We start from the raw sequence: 25,643 nt of genomic DNA on the forward strand, positions 1-25,643 counted from the left end.
ATGATCTGTATAAAGACCTCAGGATGAAAACCACCATCCAATGTCCTTTCAGGCTTGTGATTATTCTGAAATATTATGCTTTTTTAAAACATTGGTTAGCAAGGCTTAAAAGTTTACCTAGGAGCATGTGAGATCTTTTAAAGGTTAATATTTTACACTAAATTTTGTTATTCTACTTAGCACTGTGCAGGAGGCCCCTGTGATAAGAATCTTTCAGGCGTATATCATGTTGTCTAGTTAGCCAAAATCTTTGATATTGAGATAGGATTTGTGATTTTGGGTCAATTAGTCTAAGTTGTTTGGAATTGTTTTATGGCTCTTGCCTTTTCAAAATTCTATATTTACACTGAAGTATTTTAAAGTATTTAAAACTTTTATCTCTAAAAGCTGTTTTTTATTTTAATTTATTTTTTAAATTTCATTTTACATTCCATCTACAGTTCTCCCTCTCCCCCTCCTCCTCCCTCACCTTCCCCCAAGCCCACACACCTCATTCACTCCTCCCAATGGGTAAGGGTTCCCATGGGAGCACATTAAGCTGGGGCAGTACGAAGCCCCTCCCCCGTGTATCTAGGTTGAGCATGGCATCCCTCCATAGGGAATGGGCTCCAATAAGCTAGTTCATGCACCAGGGATAGATCATGGTCTTACTGCCAGGTGCCTCACAGTCCAAACTTCACCACTGACTCTCCCATAGGGAAGGTCTAATTTGGTCCCATGGAGGCTCCACAGCTGTAGGTCTTGAGTTCATGAGTTTCCCCGAGCTTTGGTTCAGCTCTCTCTGTAGATTTCTCCGTCATGATCTTGACCTCCCTTGCTCCTATATTCCCTTCTCTCTCTTCGATTGGATTCCTGGAGCTTGGCCTAGTGCTTGGTTGTGGATCTCTGCATCTGGCTCCTTCAGTTACAGAAGGCTCAATGATGATAGTTGGGGGTATTCAGCAATCTGATTACAGGGAAGGCCAGTTTGGGCTCCCTTTCCACTATTGCTAGGAGTCTTATCTGGGGTCATTGTGGATTCTTGGGAATTTCCCTAGCACCAGGTTTCTCCCTAAGTCTACCATGGCTCTTTCTACCAAGATCTCTCTCTCATTGCTCTCCCACTCAATCTCTGAAAGCTTTAACAGTAAGAACACTGTCCAGGGGGGCTGGAGAGATGGCTCAGTGGTTAAGAGCATTGCCTGTTCTTCCAAAGGTCCTGAGTTCAATTCCCAGCAACCACATGGTGGCTCACAACCATCTGTAAAGAGGTCTGGCGCCCTCTTCTGGCCTTCAGGCATACAGACAGAATATTGTTTTTTTTTTTTTATTTTTGGTTTTTCGAGACAGGGTTTCTCTGTGGCTTTGGAGCCTGCAGACAGAATATTGTATACATATAAATAAATAAATAAATAAATAAATAAATAAATAAATAAATAAATAAATAAATATTTTTAAAAAAGAACACTGTCCAGCATAGCCAACATACCATTATCATAATGAGCCTAATTTCTCTTATATTCAAGTGTGTGGAGTCACTCACACAGCGTCTTTGACACATGGTTTGTCCACAGGAGGACAAGGACAAAGTAATCGAGTGTAGTTGGACTATATGGCCCTGAAGTTTTAGAACCTACGCCAGTCTCTTCTGTTTTCATAGCCTAGACTTGTTGAGTGGACACACTGGAGACTGTCCCATCTTCTGACTTAGTGTCCTTAGGTCATTTCATTCTTACAGATTCTGAAATTGGAAACTAGTCGCAAAGGCTTCATTGGCTCAGTGCTAGCGTTCTGCGTAGGAACCAACACAGGTGATGGGATATTTTCTTCTCCACCAGGAGTCACAGAGTCAAATTGGCTCCTTTTCGTTTGTTTGCTTGCTTAAATCCCATAGTGGCAAGGCTAAAATTGAGCATGAAGGGAACATTTTCAGTCTCTCTGTGTAACTAGAACTAACTGCTCATTTGTAGTTCATGACTGGGAAAATGAACAAGCCTGAGAAATCCGAGGACAGTGGCTTTGACCTCAAACACTAGCAGTATTGTTGGCTAGTATTCCTTCAGGTGGGTCAGATAGGGCTAGTCAGTTCCTTTTAGCAAAACTGTAACAAATTGTGGATTTGGCTATGCGTCCGTTTCAAGGCCAGTGCTATGAATGTTTCCAAGTGTTGCTGTTGGAGATAGAATAGCATAGCATGAGTGCCTGCCGGCCTCTAAAAGCCTGTGGTCCTACCTCTGAGCTGTTACAGGATAGCTCTTACTAACGGTTCTCTTGCCCACCACATGTTTCTAATTTACAGCGTTTAGCTACGTAGCAGCCATCTAAAATTCATCGGCTGTTGGGGTCAATCTAATTAGAGAGCATTAAGAGTAACCTGGGCATTTGGTGGTGAGGTTATTAGACACGATTCCTCTCTTCAGAGCTTCTGTTTAGTTAGAGGTAATCTATTCGGGGGTTCTGTATTTTCAAAGCGCTCTAATGCGGTGGTTCTCAACCTTCCTAATGCTGCGACGGTTTAATACATTTCCTCATGTTATGGGGACCACCAATCATAAGACCGTTTTCCTTGCTACTTCATAACTGCAATTTTGCTACTATTATGAATTGTAATGTAAATACCTGATATGCAGGGTATGTCATCTGTGACCTTGTGGGACTCACCACCCACAGGTTGAGAACTGCTGCTCTAACAGTGTGATCTGTACTTACTGAACTGTCAATTACTTAAACTCAGGGAGTGCTAAGTGTTTTTTTTTTTTTTAATCTTGACTATGAAGAAGTCTATGCCTTTACCCCAATAGCATTGTAAAGACTATGTCAATAGCATGTTGAGTTTTTATTAATTAAAGGTTTTAATTTTTTTGAGATTTTAATACGAGAGTACACTACTTACATCATTTCCACCCCTCCTGCTTACCACTATAACTCCTCCTGTTCCCCCCATCTTCCTCTCAAGTCCCTGACCTCTTTTAAAATTGTTGTTACATATATGCCCTATATACAAACATGTGTTTGTTCACTGAAAGGCTAAGTACCTTTGGATGAAATTGTTTTTTTTTAATTTTTTTTTATTTTTTGGTTTTTCAAGACAGGGTTTCTCTGTAGCTTTGGAGCCTGTCCTGGAACTCCCTTGGTAGACCAGGCTGGCCTCGAACTCACAGAGATCCGCCTGCCTCTGCCTCCCGAGTGCTGGGATTACAGGCGTGCGCCACCACCGCCCGGCTCGGATGAAATTGTTTTTAGTGTTCGATGTTTGATAGGAGACTGCATACTTGTTTCTTGCTTTATTTATTTTGTCCGTAGGCGAATCTCATCTCACTTTTGCTTGCCTTGTTGGATTCCCAAAAGGAGCCTGCATCATGAGTTGCTGCAGTGCTGGTTGCAGTTTCCGTGTGAGATTCTGTCTTTGTGACCTTCACATTTGAATAGAATCTGTGTATATTGGTAGCTGGAGAGCTTTCTCAATGCAAAAGGAATTATTGTACTTAAGTTACTTAAATTGGATTAACTCAGTATGTGGGGATGGTGAAGAAGAAAAGGGAGACAGGCAGATGCTTTCAGATTAGATAACCTGGGGGTGCTTATGTATCCAGTAGTGTTAGGTGGAGCCATTCTCGAGTTCCTTTCTGTGAGCTTAATATTAAAAGCATTTTAAAAGCCCAGCTTAGCATGACATCACATTGAACTGTGCTGGAGTTCCATAATTTACACAGAAATTTAATTATTTAAGTGTATCTTTCCATTAGTTTTGTTTTCCTTAGGGGGAGCTATAAAATTCTCCTATAGAATGATAGTAAATGTTAGGATAAAATTATTATAGTATACGTTGATTTTTAAACCTTTTCTTTGCCTTTTTATTTCCCTCTCCATTAGAAACACTTTGACTGTCTTACAATATTTACAATTCAAATTTCTGGGTATATGGACTTGGGTGATCAGAGAGGAAAGTTTATTAACAGAGGCGGAAGTTGTGCCCTTCTGTAGCCATGTTCTTGGCTCTGTGCTGTGAGTCGGAACCAGTCTTGAGACTCAGGATCCCGCCAGTAGAGGATTTTCTTCACTCATGCTCTACTCTGTCAAATGACAGAACGAAAACATAGAGCTGGAAGACACAGAGAAGTAAGAAGAGAAAGAAAGCGATAGTGACAGCGTTTTGGCTGGACTGTGTTAGACGTGGCATCTGCCATCAGCTGGAAACATCCTTGGAGGCTGTAATGCGGTAGCGGTTCAGGGCCTGCTGATAGCAACCATTTAAACCCAGTGGGATGCTGGGAAAGCTATTGAACTTTTGAGCCTCCGTTTTCTTGCCCATAACGTTGATGTGATAACATAATGAAGTTGGGGAAGATTAAATAAGGTAATAAGCGCAGTGCTCACAGTGCTCTTAGACCAGTGCCTGGCAAATCTTAAGCAGTCATTGTACATTAGGAGTCATTGGTGATGGAGGGAACCATGGGCCAGCACACTGATCATTAAAAATGAGTTTCTATAGCCATAGGTTACAAGTGTTACAAACTGATATATGTAGTTAAAGAACCAGTCCTCTATAAACTAAAGAGTATGTGCTTACCTGGCCTTCCTACCTTGTCTTTGTCAAATAGTGGCCATGTTTGGGTCCTGAGTTGATCATATTTGGCCATTGCGATAATGGTTCCATGCACTTTGATTAGTGAAGAGAACACACTGAATGAGGGTCAGGCATAGAAGGAAGTCGGCGAGTGTTCATTGGGAATTATTGTCACCTGAGTCAACTAGCTTCACAAATGAAATAAGCCAGGGTGTTATATCAGAACAGCATTTCCCATAAGCTTTCTCTGTAGTCAGGACAAGCAAGGAGTGAGTGTTTGGACCTTCAGCATGAAGCTGGCTGGCTGGTGTGGAAATGATTGCTGTATGGGAAGGACAGAGCACACGTGGCTTACTCAATTCACGTAGAACTTTTTGACATCCTGGTTAATGAACTTGATGCCTCTTTCCCCAGTATTATCTGATCTCTTTAAAAGGAGTCATTTATTTCTTTGCTTTTCCTACGAAAACCAGCAGCAGGGCACTAGGAATTCCTGCTTGAAGGAACACGTGTGTGTGTGTGTGTGTGTGTGTGTGTGTGTGTGTATAAACACACATCATCTTAATTTTAACAAACTCAAACAATGACTAGAAAACTAAGTTAATGTCGCATGATATTTTCCTGGTTATTATTCCCCCCTCAAGTTTATTGTTGTTTTTATAATCCATTTATCTTAATTAAATGTTTTTGAGATCTTTAACATGATATTGTTTCAGTGGAAAATATGGAAATCCATTTAACAGAAAACAAAACATGCACTGATGCTATAGAAATAGATTCTGGCATAAGTCACTTCTCCCGACTCACCATTTGGAAGTCCCATGTATTGGATTCTTCTTTATGTATGCGAGGTAGGCCAGACAGAAGCAGCAGGCCTGATGTTTTATTCTGAGAACTAACCCGCCTATCTGGAATGCAACATAGCTCAGTTCCTCTGCCCTAGAGAATGGGCTGTCACTCCCAGTCAATGGATGACATTAGACTTTGTATTTTTTCCCTTTGGGGACAGAAATCCTTTGCCAAAATATTGCATGAAAGATGATATTAATCCTTTAAATCTGTGAAAAATATGACAGGTAAGAATACTTTGTTTTGCTTTAATTTGACCACTTACAAGCTTGACCATCTTAGGTGGTCAGTGACCACAGGTAATCCTTCCTCCACTTTAATCCACCCCATTGCCCCAATATTTCTCAAGTTGGTTGCTGTCTTGTTCATTAAAATTTAACAATATTTTTATCCTTATCCTAGGAGTTGGTTTGGCTACTATTACATATTGCAAATATTTATTCCACAGTATTCCATTCACCTGGGACTGATTATGAGGTAGTTTTCAATTATCCTTAGATGTAATCTTTTTAGGCTTCATTTTCCTCCCTTCTGTGCTTCCTGTTTTCTTCAGGAAATCATCTACATCCAAGGTTATAAGAACAGCACTCCTATTATTTCAGCAGAGGAACTTTTTATATCCATCTCTCTCTTTTTCTCTCTCTGTCTCTGTCTTTCTGTTTCTCTCTCTCTCTCTCTCTCTCTCTCTCTCTCTCTCTCTCACACACACACACACACACACACACACACACACACCTCTTCTTCCTCCCCCTCCCCCTTTCTTTTCCTTGGTCATCTTTAAACCACCTGGATTTAATTTGTTTCTGGTAGGAGTTTGGGATCAAATTTTCCATTATCTCCTGATGTTTTGGTTTCCTTCTAGCCTTATTGTAGTCAGTGAATTGTATCCAGTGAAAAATTTTCCTTAACATCTCTTCCCGGCGCAAAGCTCTAAGGAGGTGATGAGTTTGCTTTACCTTGAGCCTGGCTTCTCCATGACCCAACAGGCCTCCAGTCATCATTCAGTCAGTGTGTCCCTGAACCACATTTTATGCTTGCTTCCATTAATTTCTCTCTTGTAAAGGGCCATGCCTTAGGGTTTTTTGTCTTCGTTTTGTTGTTGCTGTGATAAATTATCATCACCAAAGGCAATTAGGGGAGAAAAGGGTTTATTTTGGCTTACAGTTCCAGAGAGATAAAAATCCATTGTGGTGGGGGAGTCATGGCAACAGTCAAGGAAAGCATGGAAGAGCAAGCTTTGTGCCGGACGGAAGCTGGCCGAACACATGAGCATCACACACAGGAAGCAGAGAGAAAGAACAGGAAGTGGGACCAAGGTAGATACCCTTAAAGCTCAGAGGTGGTAATGTCCTTCCTCCAGTGAGGAACCTCTGCATGCAGCATGAGAAACTGAAGATCAAACCATCAAGAACATTAGCTTATGGGACACATCTCTCATTTAAACCATCGTAGACCAGACAGCAAATACTTTAGACTGTGTGGACAGTAGACAGTGGCCCTGTTGTAGCACCAACACTGCCATAGGCACAAACGTGGCTTAGCTTCAATACCGTTTTACATTTGTAAAAGAAAAGTTGGGTTTCAGTTAATGTTACTCATCACCAATTACGTTATCCTTTCAGTCTCTCCCTTGCTGCCCATCATTCGGAATTCATAGAAATCCCTCTTAGTGCAATGGCAGCATGGAAATGGGTACCATTCAGTCTTTGGTCCCTGGGTCGTCATTTGTCATCTGATCTGCAGCCATTAGCTGGGGGTGTCTTCTGTCTTGTTATGGATTCTTCTAAAAGAGGAGTCACAAATCTCAGGTGAAGAATTCAAAGCACATTTCTTCAAAAGTTAACTCATTTTCACAATAGCATATCGTTGTTGCTCTTTCCTATACATCTATCTGCTCAGTAGATTCTGATCTTTATTATTTGTTGGGGTAGACTATTAAGGGTAGAGAGTGGTTTGAGCATTGGGATTCTGAATTGAGAAATATTTTAACAGCAAAAGGAAATGTATTTTTCTTTCCCTTGATTTCCTCCATCACCCCTCCTCAGGCATTCTTCACTCCACCTCCTTGGCACTTTCTGAATTGTCTGCATAGTCAGTCAAGCCATAGTGGTGTGAATGGGCCCTGTGCATTTGGCTTGATGTTATTTAAAGAGAGGTTTAATTTTTAAATGTTTTAGACATGAGTGCTGAAATTTAGAAAAAGTGGTGTGTGAGAGAAAAACGCCATGCAACAGAGTTCACATGGAGGGGTTTTTATTAGGGGAAAGGGAAGATAAGAAGAGGGAAGTGGGGGAGACTGGCCTCTGGGGACAGGAGCGGCAGAAGAGGAGAGAGAGGCAGAGAGGGATAGAGGAAGGAGGGGGGAGAGAGAGAGAGACAGGGAGGGAGGGAGAGAGAGAGAGAGAGAGAGAGAGAGAGAGAGAGAGAGAGAGAGAGAAACAGACTGACAGAGAGACAGAGAGAGATGGGAGGTGGGCAGGGCCCTTTTAATGGGAACATAGTGAATGTGCACAGGAGGCGCTCTTAGTGGCTACAGCTGAGGACGTAGCCTACCAGAACCCCGAAGGCAGATGCCTGAATATTAACAGTGAGTACTCTGGAGACCTCTACAATACCTAATAAAATGAATCGAATAAGATCTTGAAGTTGCCTGCATAAGACTTTAATATCACTGGGGTATTATACCCATCTAGTGAATGTTTTTCTCTTAATATATTCTTGTTGCAATTCTCAAGATAGTTATGGAATCATGAATAAAGGAATAGGTATAATATCAATAAAGAACTGAAGATAGAAGATATAAATGTCAAAGGCCAAGGATAAAAGACAAAGGGGGCTGAAAAGCAATATCTAAAGATGGTCTTCATTGAACTTAGGACACAATTTTTCAAACTGTAGAAGTTCCTTATGAGTAAACTCGTGGGATGCTATTTTTGTCAGAAATGGATTTGACTGAATGACAGGAATTGGACATAACAACAACTTAAACAAATTTAGCCACACATCTCATCGGCTCTCAAAGAAGAGATCAGAGGCAGCCAGCAGAGTCTCGTCCAGTGGGTCCGCCCTCATTAGGACCCTTGGCTCTTTCCTTCTTCCATCTCCGATCCCTTCATAGGGCGTTTTGCTGGGCACGGTGCTCATGCTTTCTATACAGCGCTCCAGAGGCTGAGGCAGAATGATTGTTTACTGTGAGTTTAAGGCTAGCCAAGACCACATAGACGGTTTCAGAGAAGTCTGTGTGACAGGGCTCTGGTTTTAGACCCTGTCTCCAAAACAGTGTGTGCATGGAGGCGGCACAAGCTGGGCCAATGTAGCTTTTTTAGTTCCAGCCATTACCTTCGCTTTATGTGCACTAGGAAGGAGACGGAATGAAGACAATGGCGTTCGAATACTCCACAGTGCTTTCTTTCTGAATAGTGCCGCTAAAAACTTAATAATGGTAACGTTTTATTTTGAAATCACGAAAAACTTCTGCAGACAGATGGCATTGATAATTGTACCTCAACGTGAATGGCTCGATGTGCTTAAACATTGTTAAAATGGTGTTTATGTCAGGATATAAACAGCTCGCTAGTAGGATAGGATGCTTGGAAATGTGGTGTTTATTTTGGGTACTCATTACTGTACCTTTTAAAACACTGAGATTATGTTATTAATGAAGAAGGGAGGGCAAAGGTTGAGAAATAGCAAGGAGTTTTTAAACATATGTAGTGGTGGCCATTGGAAGCAAGACAAATCCCGGGAACTCGCAAATGATGGAAGGAGTGGGTTTCGGGCATGGGGTTAATCACTGTGTGGTTGACGGGAGCGAGGAAATGAGACAGGAGCATCTTTCACGGTGGAAGCCAGAATTCATCTCATTTTACGTCTGCTTAGTGGCATCGCCAAAGCGTGGCACCATGCACACTTTGGGGAAGGATCTGGCCCAATACTGTTGGATGAAGTACGCTGCACCGGAAACGAGCTGTCCGTTGAGCAGTGTCCAAAGAGCTCCTGGGGAGAGCATGACTGTGGCCATAAGGAAGATGCTGGAGTGTCTTGTGTCCCTCTCACAGGTAAGGTGCCACTTCCTAAATGTGCCGTCTCCTGCCCTCCCGACTGGTACTGCCACAGCTTCCTTTCTTAATTCAGATATTGTCGAAGAAGCAGACAGATAAAGCTAAATATTAAGCAAAACTCAAGATAAAACCAAACACAATTTTTATTTCAAAATACAATGTCTTCACTCACAGTTATTTCTAAACGTTTCTATTTAAAGTCCAACAAAGCTACATCAGAAACTATCAGGTTTTTTTTTGCAATATGCTGTACCCAACAGTCAAAATCAATGTGCAGTGACACATACCAAACAGCAGGTGTCAGTATATTACATCTTAAATCCATTCAGCGGAGGACCAGCCTTTCCCAGAATGTGTTTGTAATTGCTGTAAAGCTGTGTTTATGTGATTGCTCATGGAAGGGAACTGATAAAGAGGCCATGCTTTGGAATCAGATTTTAGACTAATGTGCATTGCGTCATGTCTGTTTTATAGGTCATATGTCATAAGGAGGGATGTTTTAAATTATTTTTACCTGTGTGTATTTGTGCATGAATGTGAAAAGTAAAAGAATTAGTATCTATGGAACTCATGCTGTTGCTTTTTTATTAGCAACGCAATGCATTTGTACAGAATAGAAATTTCTAATGTACACAGAGGTAAAGACAGAATTCCATTTCCTTGAGCCACCCTCTTTCAAATGATGTAATCTCATTAGCGCTATGATGGGCATACGATAGTGTTTTGAAGACAATAAATCTCAAACACCAGATGGTTGTGTGTCAAGAGACTTTTGTTCACTTCAGTGGGTGCCAGAGATCTATGAGAGGTACCTTCTACTCTCTGATTATCTGTGTTCCTTTGAGAGGTATTTGGATTACTGTGGATGGAAATGACTTCTAAATATATCCTCTTTGGTAATGAAATTTATTGTGCTATCTGTGCACAAACCTTTTTTTAAGAATTCTGTGTGTAATTAGTTACTGAGATAATAAGATTCAAGTTTCATATCTGTCCTCTCAGTAAAAGAACACAGATGTGTTTTTCTCATCCGTGGGTATCTGAGGAATAATGACCTCTTCAGCAAGCTAGATTGCTCTTTACCTGATGTAGCTTTGCCCATGTCCTTAGTTCAGTGTTTTGATGCGCGATTAAGAATTTGAAATACTCTAAGTCACTATATATATATTACTATATATATAACTATATATATATAACTATATATATATATTGCTATTTTGATGAAAATGACCACTGTCCTTTAGATTTAAGAGGACTGGAATTATGGGAAATTTCTCTAATGGGATTTAATATAGAAAAGTTAAAAAAGATGTGTTTTGAAATGACATCAGAATGTATTTTCTGCTTGGAGAATAGAGGACAACGATGAGGAAGAGAGATGCACTAATGTTCAGAAAGAGGGCAATGACCTCACATGACTGAGCAGAGTCATAATGTTAATTATCAAATGGCTCAGAGGGGGGCCTAACGCCAAAGGTCCCTCAGGCCAAAGCTGCTTCCTTCTTCTTCTTTTTTTTCTTTAACATTAATTTGTTTTGTGTCTTTATCTTCTTATCACAGATGGGGTTATCAGACTTGCCGGAGGGAGAAGTGGCCATGAAGGTCGCCTGGAGGTATACTATCGGGGACAGTGGGGGACAGTCTGTGATGACAGCTGGACAGAGATGAACACATACGTGGCTTGCCGACTGCTGGGATTTAAGTAAGGCTCACTGGTGTGGGGACATTGAACACCGAAACACATCCTTCAAGTCAGAATTGCTGCATGATCCTTACCTGTAATTCTAAAAATAGATATGCATAACCTATCAGTTACCTATCTACGTATTATCTATTTGTCTATCCATCTGTCATCATCAACATCTATAGTTTATCATCATCTGTCATATCAGTAATGCCTACCTACCTACCACCTTTCTATTTAATCTACCTATTACTTCACCAATTTACCTATAAACAGAAGTACAATAAAAATGACATTTTTAAAGATAATAAGTAGCCATTTCTTTCATATACTTTTCATGTATTACTTCATGTACCCATCAACATCTCTTTTCTTGAACAAATTGTTTGACGCTAAGAGTGACTTCTGGTCTAAAATTTCAGCAATTCCAGTGGGGAATGCTGTGGTGTCACGTGCTTCTTTCTTGGAACATGATGATAATTGACACTTCTGTTGGAAAAGAACAGCCCTCTTGTCACGAGATGACCTTTAGAACTAGCCTTTGACCTTGCCCACTTACAATCTGAGTGCCAGACTTTGGGGCAGTATATGTCATGTTGCATACACAATGCATTCCAGAATAAAGACTTAAATTGGTTGAAGTAACAAAACGATGCCCTGGAGGTAAATATTCAAATGAAGTCCATGGATGCCCCTTCTTTCTTATCTTTCATATTTCTCTACCATGATTTTAAAAACTGGTGAATTACTTAACATCAGTTTGAAATAGTTAATTACAAATATTCACTAAGCCTTAAAATATGTATCTCATTCAAGCTGGGTAAAGCTATGCTTAAGGGTGTATTTTTAAAAGAAAGTAAATGAAATACTGTCCACAATTTCCCTTTCTTACACATCACTTGGAATGTTCATGTGATTTTATATCAGCTGCTTTATAAACCTGATCTTATAGCCACATTTCTTTACTTTTTCAATGGCACAGTGTCACAAGTTCAATGGATTTTGAGATCCATTAAATAGTCACACCATGATCTACTGAATGTTTAGGTTATTTTTCTAGGGTAAAATGGACTACTAGTTACATAATAAATAATGCTATAATGAAAATGCAAATGTTGCAAATTTACCAACATTCATGTGTTCGTGTGAGCATGTGCCACATTTAGGTTACAGAGGAAGTTCTGAAAGTGATGATTCACTGGGGTTGAGAAAGAGTAAACTCGGTGTCTTTGTACAGATGCAGTCTCAAAGCTAACAAAACTTCCTGTTATATGTTTTGTGGTTCAATTACACAGAGGGAAGTCAGTGTCAGAACAAGACATTTGCTGGACTCATGCTTTAAGCCCAAAGTGACAGCAATATACAATTTAAGTTCATTGCTTTTTTTTTTATTTTTGCTAAAATTTGATTAGTTAGAAAAGTAGTCTTTAAATGACTACTTAAAAACTGTGTTGTGCCAATGGGTGGTGATACACATCTTTAATCCCAGTACTAGAGGCAGGCAAAACTCTGTGAGTTCAAGGCCATCCTGGTCTGTGGAGTGAGTTCCAGGACAGCCAGTGCTACACAGAAAAATCCTGTCTTGAAAACAAAAACCCAAATCTAAACCAAAATAAGACCATGTTGCTTTAACTTACTAAATAATTCATCTTCATCTAGTTAGAGAGATCTAGTATTTGCACAGCAGAACTATTAGGAAAATTCATGGCAAATGGAGAGATGTCTTCATATCCTTAATGAAGAAATAATAAAAGTATTGAGTGAGGGGAATGATGGGCATACAATTTCTGACTGAGAGTTGAATTTTACAGACTCTAAGAATTGAAGGCACTTGGAAGTTCTTTAAACTCAGTGATAATTTGAACGATTTTTAAGGGATGAATGAAAAATTGGAAGAAGGGTGAAAGTGAATACTTAGTTGCCAGTTTTTAAATTTACAGATATTTGCTATTTCACAGCCTATCATTTATTGCAATACATAATATAATGTAATAAAGTCAATTGGCAAGCAGTGTCACTTATAAAAATTATGTATTAAACTTATATAACCTTTCAAAAAACCACTGTCATTGTTTTTACTTTGATGGGCTAATATCAAAATTGTAACTTCTGGATTGGGTCCTGTTTCTGAGCAGTCACTGAGTTCTGGGACATTTTCTATCTTGAAGAAGGACTCCAGAATGCCCCAGGGAAGCAGATAAACTCAAATCAGCTAGAATACTTTGAGCAGAGCCTCAAACAAACAATTGTTTTCCTTTTTACTTCACAGGGTTGATCCCTGGCCAGGAATGTGAGGTTTGTCTCTTTGCACGCTCTCAGGCTGGTGGGTTAAACTGTAGACAAAACACAATTACTGGTTAGTTACTCATCAAGTCAACCAAAAGATGTTAGGATGGTTTAAATGCACGGCAAGGCAGAGTTGGGTCTCCAAAGCAGGAGAAAGGTCAGATTCTTACCCTCTGAAGTCATGATACTTAATTAGGTTGCTTTTTAATAGTCCTTTGGTTCAGGCGACGGCAGTTCTGTGAACAGTGCTCATTTCATTGCTGCAGATACGGCAAACAGTCCTCTGTAAACCATTTTGAAGGCAGCAGCGGGCCCATATGGCTGGATGATGTCAACTGCTCAGGAAAAGAGACCAGTTTCATTCAGTGCTCCAGGAGACAGTGGGGAAAGCATGACTGCAGCCATAGGGAGGATGTGGGCCTCACCTGCTACCCAGACAGTGATGGACACAGGCTTTCTCCGGGTAAGGATGAGATGATGCTCTTAAAGACACAGGTATTCTCTCTGCTTCTCCAGCCACTCGTCTGGAATGCAAACCATTTCTTTGACTTACTGGTTAGAGATCTGTTTCCCAAGAAGATAAGCTTTTGAGTTCTCAGCTCCTAGTACATATCTAATTCTGGATTTGCTTTTTACCACTTAAAAGTCTAAGATGTTCAATAAGAAGAAAGGTTTCTAACCCCACATATCTACTGCCCTAAATCCAGTCCCCGAAATTCACATGATAGAAGGAGAGAAGCCACTCCCCTAGGATGTCCACTTACTACCACAACAAAAAGACTATAAATTTTTTTTAAATTTTTAAAAGAGTACATAAAACCTTGGGGCTGGATTTCTGGCTCAGTGGCAAAGAGGAAACCACATGGCAGTTCACCACTACATGGAACTCAGAGAATCCACGTCTCTCTCAGGGCCTCAGAGACACAAGGCAAGCACAGACATGCATGCAAGCAAAACACTCATCCCCATAAAAATAAATTAAATAAAGCAAGATATATGAAATATTTATTGAATAAATAAACGATTGAAGTAGATCATGGGGATCGAATTCCTTGTGGATATGTTTCCTTAATATTGGAACAAAGATTTAAAAATGTAAATATTGAAAGCCATGAATCGTAAAATAATTTCATCAGTTTGGATTTGGTCTTTAGGGAGGGAAATCACCGTTTTTTTGAACCTTCACTAAAATTTCAGATACACTAATAAGAAATATAAAGTTTCAAATGTTCTGCTTGATACATAGGTAAGACTTGCTACTCTATGAAATTTTCTCGACAGAAATGCATAGAATATTCGCTTAAGTCTGTTGGTTTTGACTTTGCTATATAATTCTCCCTCCTATCCCATGAAGTAATCCTCATCACGGATTGAAACTGAGGATTTAATCATTCTGGGCACAAGGAAGGAAGGGTTCGGGTTTTCCTGAATTAGGACACACCCCAATGACTTCACAGTTTATTGTAACAGTATGGGATCTCAGTGGGGGCTTTAAGCAAGCCACATTTTTTTGTGTCTGTCTACCTATTGCACCAGATATAGATGTCACTTTCTATCATTTATGCAGTTTCATCCTTAAGTTACTAGAGATTAGTTTTGTGGTTTTTAGATATTAATATATTTTGTGATTTAAGTCCTTCATTTGAAATGAAAGTTAAATAGAAGGTTTTAGAATTTTTCTGATAGCTGCCTTCTTCCATGCCACCCCGTTCTGGCAGTCTACTTAATTAAGTTGCCCACATATGCCAGTGTTGTCCCTCTTTCTACCTTCTAAAAACCTTTACTTGGAAGTATATATTCCATCTATGTTCATGAATTTAAAAAAAATGACTTAAAACAGAAGAACTCTGTTAACGCTCTATTACTATTTAGAGGTTAGTTGTAATAAAAATAGCTAGCTCAAGACTTTTGAGTGCCATCCGTCTGTCTGTCCATCCATCCATTTATGTGAGCAACTCTTGTCCTCTGCACGTGAGACATTTTCTAATGCTAGTGACAGAAAGTTGAGCGAGATGCACCCTGTGATTGCAGGGCTTTAACAAAGACAAGAGTAACTACTGGATTTTATTGGTATTTCATCTCCTGAGTCGATTTTATATCTACCTTTTAATTGTATTATGGAGAGCTTTCATGTTTTAACATAACTTGGCTTGTTTTGGCTTTTCTAATGTTTTGATTTCATGCCTTAGGTTTTCCTATCAGACTAATGGATGGAGAAAATAAGAAAGAAGGGCGAGTGGAGGTTTTTGTCAATGGCCAGTGGGGAACGATCTGCGATGACGGATGGACTGATATAGATGCAGCCGTGATCTGCCGGCAGCTTGGTTACCAGTAAGGAAGCCATAGTTCTCCGGGATGGTACTTGGCGAAAGTTTCTCTGACTCAGTGGGTTTCAGGTTCATTTTCGTGAGTTTCCTTTATTTAAAACCAGTTTCTTCAATTAAAGATATCAATAGCATGCTGATTTGAAGCTGTAAAGAGTCAGTAAGTAGTCTAGTTTTATTTATATTAGCTTTACATAACATCACAAATACAGCCCAACTCTGACTTTCCATAGTGACAGTGCTGCTGCCCTTAGCCACAAGCATTCAGCTCACCGTTTCCTGCATCCTCAGTCATTGAACAGTAGGTTCTTGCTGTTCATGGAGTCAAGGTGTGTAGAGCAGCTAAACACAGTAGACACGGTAAACTGATGTAGCCGAGGCCAGTCTTCCGCCTTTCTGTGTCAGCCGTCAAGCTTATGAACACTTACTTTCTCTTGCAATCTACTCAGTACCTTACATTTTCCCTCCTGCACTTGTGTGTGTGTGTGTGTGTGTGTGTGTGTGTGTGTGTTAATCCCCCTGTTTGAAACAGCTACCACTGTAGGGCTGATGTGCTGTGTGTTCCGCAGAGAAGTAGTGTGGCTCATGGAGAAATACTTTTTTTACAGTATAAAATAAGAAAATGTGGGTATTTGAATCTGGAGAAGGCAGGTTCTCAGCTGGGTGACTGGATTTTTCATGAGTGACAGTGGAAAAATATCAAACAAGGGTTTGGGGGTTACAGTCAAAATACAGGTTACAATGCAGAGGTCAGGGGAGTGGCTCAACGGGTAAGAGCGCTGGCTCTGCAATATGAGGACCTGTGCTTGAACACTCAGAATTCATATAGAAATCCAGGCCTATATTAGAAAATGGAAAGGAAAATCTGCAAGATCCTATTCCTGAATTGTGATTGTTTCCAGTAAGCATTTGTAAATAAAATGAAGATATACAAAAGCTATTTCTGATCCTAGAGATAGTTTTGTCTTTCTACTTTATCTATCTCTGCCTTTAAGCATCTTAACTTTATGAACACAAGTGAAATTTAATTTTAAAATGTTTGAACTTCTGTACTTTTTATAAGTTAGCAGAATCTGGATTTGAAAAAAAAAAGAAACTAAATTTATTTCTGCTAATTTCACTTTACTGTATGTTTGTATTATTAAAAGTGCTGAATGGGTTAACATCCTGTTTGCCACATGTAAGTGGTAAATTATATCGGTGAAAACCTTGCATTGAAATTTGTGTCTAAGTGACTGTTTAGGCTTTGTTTGAAACATAAACTTGAACCCCAGTATGACTGAATTAGATTTCATTCTAATAAAATGAATGAATACTAATATGAAAAAAAAAAAGAAATCCAGGCCTGACTGCATGCGTGTAGTCCCAGAATTGCAGAAGAGGGACAGACAGATCTTGAGAGCTGGCTAGCCAGTGAGTCTAGCCCAAATGGCTCAGCGATAGACCCTGTCTTAAGGCAGTAAGACAGAGAGCAAGAGAGGACTCCTAATGTCCGGCTCTGACTTTCATGTGTGCTGACATGTGCACCTGCGTCCTCGTGTGTGTTACCATACACACAGCAACACAGCTGTAGCACAGAGGGCTGTGATATAAGCTAGTATGCATGGTACCTAGTTCATAGTAGATAGCTAATAATGATTTGTATTTACAAAAATACTGTTAATTATATGCATTATCTTAAATATTGATCAGTTGAATTAGTTATTTCTGTATAGAATACAAAATATTTATTCAAAATAGCATCTGTGTTTTATAAAATTTTAGTATTTTTGTTATTGAAATACTCTTGTGTACTGCCTTGTTTTTGACCTACTTGCTGGTCTAGTTATCTTATGGTCAATGGGTCAATAATTTGTAATACTAACTTGCTGTCTTCTGAATTTATGTGGGAGGGAAAGGGAGAGCAGCTTACTCTAAAGGCATAGGTGGACTTAGACAGTGCTGGGTTTTATATGCCTTTGCTCTCTCTATTTCTGTCATTCATTTCTCCACTTGTAAACACATGACTACAGTTCATGGATTTCATTTCTAACCCAGCTATCAAGAGTCGTTCTGATAACTGAGAATGGTTGCTCAGTCACCTATGATTTGCCTTGAGATTGTTATTTAAATGAGAATCATCTCAAAATCTGATAAACCTAGATATACTTGCATGGTTTATGATTTACAGCTGAGAAAACTTGAGATTTTACACAGGAACACACATACAATTATACACACACACATGACTTGAGCAGGACGTCTTTGATCCCCATGTCCATTTCGAGTCCTAAAAATCTTTGGCAACACAGTTATTTGCAAAAGATCAATCTGGAAAATGTTACGCCATGTAAAGGCCTGTGCCTCTTCTGTGGACATTCTAGAGATCTGTCCTCCTGCCCACAATCTCACGTGTGAAGGATCCTTTGCAAGTAGTGACAATCAGAATAGAATTAGAAAGTATTTTACAGACGGAAAACAGAAACGTGGTCATAGAAACCAGGAAATATGAGCGGAGCTATTATGATACGCTTAGCATGAGCAGAAAAGCCAAAGGCATTCTTCAGCTATGAGATGCATAATGTCTGACACTGTATAGCACGTGGTCCTATTGTTCTTGGAGTGCTGACAGAATATGCTGAGATCAGTTGAGTTCTCTGAGGCAGAATAATCAGTCGGAATGGAAATTCCAGTTTATTGAATTTTGTGTGAATATCGTTCAAAGCTCTTGAACAGTTCGTTGATTAGAGTGGCATTCTTAACCAAAATTTAAAGTGGTACACCATGACCAATATTTTAATAGAGATGCAAAGTTAAGTATATTTATTTGTCTTATATTTAAATACTTGCAAATGGCTTAATTTCTGACGTAGTTGTATATACCATTACAAATAAAACTGTTTGACTTTGCTTTCTTGCAAACAAACAACTTGAGGGGGCAGGGTCTATTTTATCTTATGTGTCAGGGAAGCCAGGGCAGGAACTCAAGAAGGAGCAGAGGCAGGGATCAGAGAGAAACACTGCTTACTGGCTTGCTTTCAGGCTCACATTCTGCTGTTTTCCTCCCAGCCCAGTCTTATCTGTCTAGGGGTAGTACTGCCCACAGTGATCTGAGCCCATCTACAAAATTTAGCAATCAAGAATTTACCTGCATGGACATATACACAGATCCAGGATGATTGAGGCCATCTCTCAAGTTGACAGCCAAAGCAAAATACAAAAACCAATGACAGCATTCTGTAATATCCAGTGGAAGATAAATTTGACCCTATTGTCCATTTAGAAACAACCGAAGGGAAAACATACTTAATTGATCAATATACAAAAAGTATAGTTACTTTCCTCCTGGAAACTGTATTTTAACTATCTTAAAATTTTCTCCCTCCACTATAAATATGTGTGTGCATGTGTAGATGGATACAAATAGAGATGGCCATAGTATACACACTAGTAAGAAACACCTCATCACTACCGCCAAGCTTAGGAAACAGAATACTGCTGTACCTTTAAGTGCCTAACGGGCAATTTGCACTGTTCCTAACTCCACTACCAAAAATAAAACCTCTCTAAATTTTGTTTAATTCTATTGCATTTTTTACAGCTTTGAAGTATGTGTTCTCCTTAGCCCATAGTTTGATCTGTTTTTAAAAATCCAATTTTGAAAGTCAGTTGTAGTACAGTCTCATGGTTGTTATCAGTGCTCTGCATGTATTTGTAGCAGTGTATCTTCATGGCTATAACTGAAAAGCACAGGCCAAGTCATTTATAAAGAACAAAGTTTGTTCAGCTCACCATTCTGGAAGGTTGGAAATCTGAGGAGCCTCATCTAGTCAGGATCTTCCTGGTGATGGAGACGGTAGCCTCAGTGGTGGTGCACTTTACTACACGGGAGAGAGGGCTGGTCCAGGGCACAGAGCGCAGATGCCTTTATAAGGGACTTGTTCAAGACAGTTTTAGGGAATATACTCGGGAATATAATCATCAGAATGTTGACTCTGCACATACTCAGGTGTGTCCAGGGTTGCAAGGTGCTTTCCCATGGGGCTACACTACTTACACACTCAGTCTTTAAATTTGTGACTAGCTAGTGTTTACACCCCATCGCTAATCACTAATGAGATCAAACACATTTTCTTTTGCTTACTGGTCATTACTATTTTGTTTTATATAAAATGCAATGTTTTGGCATCTATTTTATTGGGATTACTTCATTTGGTATCTATTTTGCTTTTATCCTTAAGTTTTGTGATTTTTAAAAGTTTTCTGTGATTTTGGGAGCTTTTTGTATAATGTATGTTATTTTCTGTATTATAAAAGTATTTGTCCCAACAAATATATTTGTGTTTATTACAAATACTAGCTTTCTGATTTATCTTTTCACTTTCCTTAGTGTGGTTTTTAGTAGAGTGAAATTCTTGATTTAAGTTGTAAAGTTTATCAGTCTTTTACCTTATTTATATGTTTAATAATTTTTTCCTAACTTGATTTGTTAGGGATAGTTTTCCTGATTCTAACATGAATGATTTTTCCTTTCATAATGTGTTCAGTAATTTACTAGAAATTGAGTTACTTGTCTTCATTAACAAGGGTTTTGATTTGAATATCTTCAGAGAGTAACATTGAAACAACAGCAACAACAAAAATATTCCACATAATTCTGCCTTCCTTGGCTCCCAGCTTTGTCTGTGTTAAAAGCTGTATCTATTGCTTGAAAAGGAAGCGAAAAGTAGATCTTTAGGTCCCTGGTAATTATTTAATCTCATATTTTTCTTGGCAATGTGATATTAAAAGAGTGAAATTTTGGTGACTTTAGTTTTGAGATGCATTATGTGTGTGTTTCTAGGTAGAAGCTAAATTAGAGGCAGTTGATTCTGTAAGATTGTCTATGGAGCACACAAATGAAGAATGTTAAATGTTTTCAGTCACAACAAGTAATTTTTCAGTAGATGTGTATACTAATTTTAATATTCAGATCTAAGGAAGAGTTAAGCTGAAGTGTGTTGAATTTGTCAGATGCTTGGCTGGCCACCCCTACATCTGAAGAACTCTGTTTCTAGGGGTCCTGCCCGAGCAAGGACCATGGCTTATTTTGGAGAAGGAAAAGGACCCATCCACATGGACAATGTGAAGTGCACAGGAAGTGAGAAGGCCCTGGCTGACTGTGTCAAACAGGACATCGGGAGGCACAACTGCCGCCACAGTGAAGATGCAGGGGTCATCTGTGACTATTCAGAGAAGAAAGTGTCAGGTCATGGTAGTAAAGGTAAGTCACTTCTGGGCCACTGAGCAAGCCAAGAATTACTAATCCTCATCACTATCGCTGGACTTCGTTAACAAAACCCTAGTGCATAAGGAATGCGCACAGCCGCTTGTTGTTTGTGTTCATGTTTAGAGCTGCTGGTGGCCGGCAGGATGGGGCTTCCAGAACCTTGCCTGAGATCAACTCTTTTGTACATTCCCTGCCATTTCTGTACTGCTCTTTCTTTGAATGTAATACACTTGTCTAGCTTGTTGCTATTCTTAATGACTCAGGACTGAGATCATTCTTATTATTACTATTTTAAAAAGCAGAGATAACTTTAAAGAGACTTTTTTTCTGTTTTGAGGCAATCTCATTCATGCTAATTAGGAACTTTCACTGCAGCTCAGGTAGTTATAAGACCACAATGATGCTCCTGCCTCAGCCTCCCGAGGGTTGGAATTATCGTCTTCACTGCAGCTCAGGTAGTTATAAGACCACAATGATGCTCCTGCCTCAGCCTCCCGAGGGTTGGAATTATCGTCTTCACTGCAGCTCAGGTAGTTATAAGACCACAATGATGCTCCTGCCTCAGCCTCCTGAGGGTTGGAATTATCGTCGTGAGCCACCACACCTAATGTCAACTCTAAAAGGATAATTTCTCTTTTGTAGATTTTATTCCCTAAAATTTTAAATGGAAGGAAATTGAGAATAGAGTACTATAGTGGCTTAGTATTTCTTTCACACTTAGAATTCTTGAAAGTTCTTCGTGTATTCACGTTGTATGCAATAATAAATACTGCTTTAAAAGAAAGAATGGGAGAATTAGCTGTTTTGAGAAATCCTTGGTTATCTTTTATAAAGAGAACAAGCATTTTTTAAAATCTGGATAGATGTACATAGTTTTGGTTCATTTTCACACCCTCTCTTTAATAATTGTTGATATAATACAGGAGCAGGACTGGATGGTGCTGACATGGTTCTGCGCTTCTCAGGGGCTTCTAGCTGTGATAGCAATACTCAGGAGCCTGCTTTCCCTGAAGACAACTTTTTTCCCTAAATACAACTTTCCCTAAAAGGTTAACTTGTTAAATTCCTTTCAATAATTAAAATAATTTTTACAAATTTAATGTACAATTCTTCGTTATATAGAACTAAATATACATAATTATATAACAATAAATATATTATATATATATATATATAATGTCAAATTCCTGGAGCAGCTGAAAACTGTAAAGCTGAATGTGTCAACACATTTTATTTTGATGTCTTTTCATGGTAGGCAGTGTTTCCATTCGTCAACAAAATGTTTCATCTCTAGCTACGTGACAGGGTTTGGCTCATTATCTTCTTGTTTTCTGCTGCAGCGCAGAACTTTGTGACTCTCATAAGACAGTAGAACACAAGTGACTGGTGACTGGTCTTCTGATAGGGTATTCTTATAAAGGAATGCAATCGTGCTTCTCAATTCTCTACTCCAGTGTATGGCTTGATATTGATTTTCGCTTCTTAAAGTCGGGTGCTTTGCACCAGAAGGATGCACACTTTAAGTTTTGCTTATTTTGTATTAAAGCATCACTTTTCTTGGCATCAGATACCCTGGTCCAATTTTCTCATATTAGACGTTGCAGTGCCATCTGTAAGACTCATATCCAAAGTGATGAAGGGTCTGGCTTTGATGGCATGCCTCTAAGGTTATTTGGCAAATTAATCATCCTGGTACACATTGCTACACCTCTTTCTTTGCCAAAAATTACTGCTGGCCCTCTAGTGGATTCACTTGCCTAGTTACTTTGGAACCATTAGCACTGATTTGGTCTTCGTGTTCTTGGCACTATTCCCACCGTTCTTATACAGATAGAAAAATAACAAATACAAAAATGTGTGTGCACAATATGCTTTTAACTCGTTTATATGCTTATAAATAAACAGCTATACATTTGTGTATATATTTAAACTACTACATAAATTCTTTCTAAAATTATTTTAAAATTTAGTCATGATTTATATAGTTTCTTTTCTTTTGTATACATTTGTCACTTTCTCATATACTTAATTGAACTCTTGTGTATTTATGACAGAATGTTCCTCTGGGAAGGATAATCAGGGATGTTTTGGAAGCCCACAAAACCCTCCAGAGCCTAATGATTGGAAACTTCATAAAATTTCTGATCGATTTGCATAAGACTGTTGTTAAGTTAAAATATAACTCCTATTTATTTATTTTTCTGCTTTTTTCGAGATAGGGTTTCTCTGTGTAACAACCCTGGCTGTCTTAGAACTAGCTCTTGTAGACCAGGATGGCCTCAACTCACAGAGATCTGCCTGCCTCCCAAGTGCTGGGATTAAAGGTGTGCGCCACCACCACCTGGCCCATAACTCTTATTCTTATTTTATATTTATTAAAAAAAAAACCTGGGGGCTGAAGAAATGGCTCAGTGGTTAAGAGTACTGACTGCTCTTCCAGAGGATCTGGGTTCAGTTCCCAGCACCCACATGGCAGCTCACAACTGAAGATCCAGTTGCAGGGGATCTGACGCCTTCACACCAATGCACATAAAATAAAGTTAAATAAACCATAAATTTTTTTTTAAAAAAAACCTGTCTTCTCTCATTTTACCTACCAGATCCAGTCCTCCTCCACCCTACCTGCCCATCCCATACCCATCCCACTCCCTATCCACTCTTCAGAGAGGGTAAGGCTTCCCATGGGGAGTCACAGTCTTGCACATTGCTTTGAGGCAGGACCAAGGCCCTCCCCACTATATCTAGGCAGAGCAAGGTATCCCTCCAGGGAGAATGGGTTCCAAAAAGCCAGTAAAAGCAGTAGGGATAAATCCTGATCTCATTGCCAGGGTCTCCACAGTCTGCTCCAGCCATACAACTGTCACCCACATTCTGAGGGTCTAGTTTGGTCCTATGCTCATTCCCTTGCTGTCAGGCCAGAGTTGGTGGGGCTCCCATTAGCTCAGGTAAGCTATTTCAGTGGGTATCTCCATCATGGTCTTGACATCTTTGCTCTTATTCTCATTCCTTCCACTCTTTGACTGGACTTTGGAAGCTCAGCCCAGTGCTCCCCTGTAGATCTCTGCATCTGCTTCCATCAGTTTCTGGATGAAGGTTCTATGATGACAATTAAGGTAGTCATCAATCTGACTACATGGCAAGGCCAGTTCAGGCACCCTCTCCACTATTGCTTAGGGTCTTAAGTAGGATCATCTTTGTGGATTCCTTGGAATGTCTCTAGTGCCAGGTTTCTTGCTAGCCCCATAATGGCTCGTTCAATCAAGATATCTCTTTTCTTGTTCCTGTTTCTGTCCTTCCCCATCTCGACCATCCCATTCCCTCAAGTTCTCCTCCCGCCTCCGTTTCTCCCCTCCTCCTCCCCTTCTGCCTTCCCTTCTCCCCCATATCCCCACATTCCATTTCTCAGGAGATCTTGTCTATTTTCCCTTTCCAGGGGATCTATGTATGTTTCTCCTAGGCTTCTCCTTGTTACTTAGCTTCTCTGGGGTCATGGACTATAGGCTCCTTGAGAAAATTTAAATAGAGAGGAGGATGTACTGGGGTCAGGTGACAGGTGTTAGTAACCCCTTTCTTCTTTCAGAGCTCTCATCTGGGTGTGGATTGAGATTATTGCATCGTCGACAGAAACGGATCATTGGTGGGAACAATTCTTTAAGGTAGTAAAAGACTCTTCAAGCAGATTTTGATAGTACAGGATTATTAATATGTGTGTATGCTACAAGTGTTCCAGACCCAGGGTTTCCTTTTATTATGCATGGGGCTTATTTTATCATTTTATAAATAAGTAAAGAGTTATAAATTACTTATAAATTAAGTAAAAACTACCAGTAAACTGATAGTTTTCCTGCCTTTAAAAAAAAAGATTTACTTAATTTTGTGTGTATTGGTGTTTTGCCTGAATGTGTATCCTTGCAGGGGTGCCAGATCCCCTAGAACTGGAGTTACAGACAGTTGTGAGCTGCCATGTGGGTACTAGGAACTGAACCTGGGTCTCCTGGAAGAGTGGCCAGGGCTCTTCACCAGTGAGTTATTTCTTCAGCCCAGTTTTCCTGCCCTTTGATGAGCATGGTATATATGTATGTGTATATGTATATGTATGTATATATATATATTACTGTTTGTGACTCATGGTATATGTTTTGGACACAAAATGTGGCAGAAAAAGGTATGTAACTGTGAAGAGCCATTTAATGGAGAATTGTTTTTTTTATAAAGACAGATATAAATAATAGCATTACTTAATGCTCATTTACATTGTAAAGTGTCATATTTATGAGACAAAATCTTAGAAAAATCTACACATCATAGTATAGCATTTGAATATTAAAAAGATCACATGAGTTTTCATATAAAGTGAGATCATTGATATACAATTTTCAATTTTTATCTTATGCTTCATTACAGAGAGAGAGAGAGAGAGAGAACAGCAAGCATACTCACTAAACTGACTCTTGGTCCTCAGCCAAACCAAGGAATGTAGCTTGTGTGTGTGTGCCTGCATGTGTGTATCTGTGTGTGCGTGTGTGTGCCTGCATGTGTGTATCTGTGTGTGCGTGTGTGTATCTGTGTGTGCGTGTGTGTGTGTGCCTGCGTGTGTGTATCTGTGTGTGCGTGTGTGTGCCTGCGTGTGTGTATCTGTGTGTGC

General features: G+C 39.5%; 1 protein-coding gene across 1 annotated transcript in view; it reads left to right on the plus strand.

Annotated features, from left to right (window-relative positions):
- Prss12 (serine protease 12) overlaps positions 1–25,643 on the plus strand; it is a 50,851-nt gene that overhangs the window by 17,018 nt on the left and 8,190 nt on the right. Inside the window, exons 3-8 of the mRNA XM_026783870.1 lie at positions 9,275–9,453; positions 11,017–11,158; positions 13,693–13,889; positions 15,616–15,757; positions 20,787–20,992; positions 24,579–24,654. Coding sequence (XP_026639671.1) covers positions 9,275–9,453; positions 11,017–11,158; positions 13,693–13,889; positions 15,616–15,757; positions 20,787–20,992; positions 24,579–24,654 — 942 coding nt within the window. The remainder of the gene's footprint in view (positions 1–9,274; positions 9,454–11,016; positions 11,159–13,692; positions 13,890–15,615; positions 15,758–20,786; positions 20,993–24,578; positions 24,655–25,643) is intronic.

The sequence above is a fragment of the Microtus ochrogaster genome, chromosome 21 (assembly GCF_000317375.1).
Source record: "Microtus ochrogaster isolate Prairie Vole_2 chromosome 21, MicOch1.0, whole genome shotgun sequence".
NCBI classification, from domain to species: Eukaryota; Metazoa; Chordata; class Mammalia; order Rodentia; family Cricetidae; genus Microtus; species Microtus ochrogaster.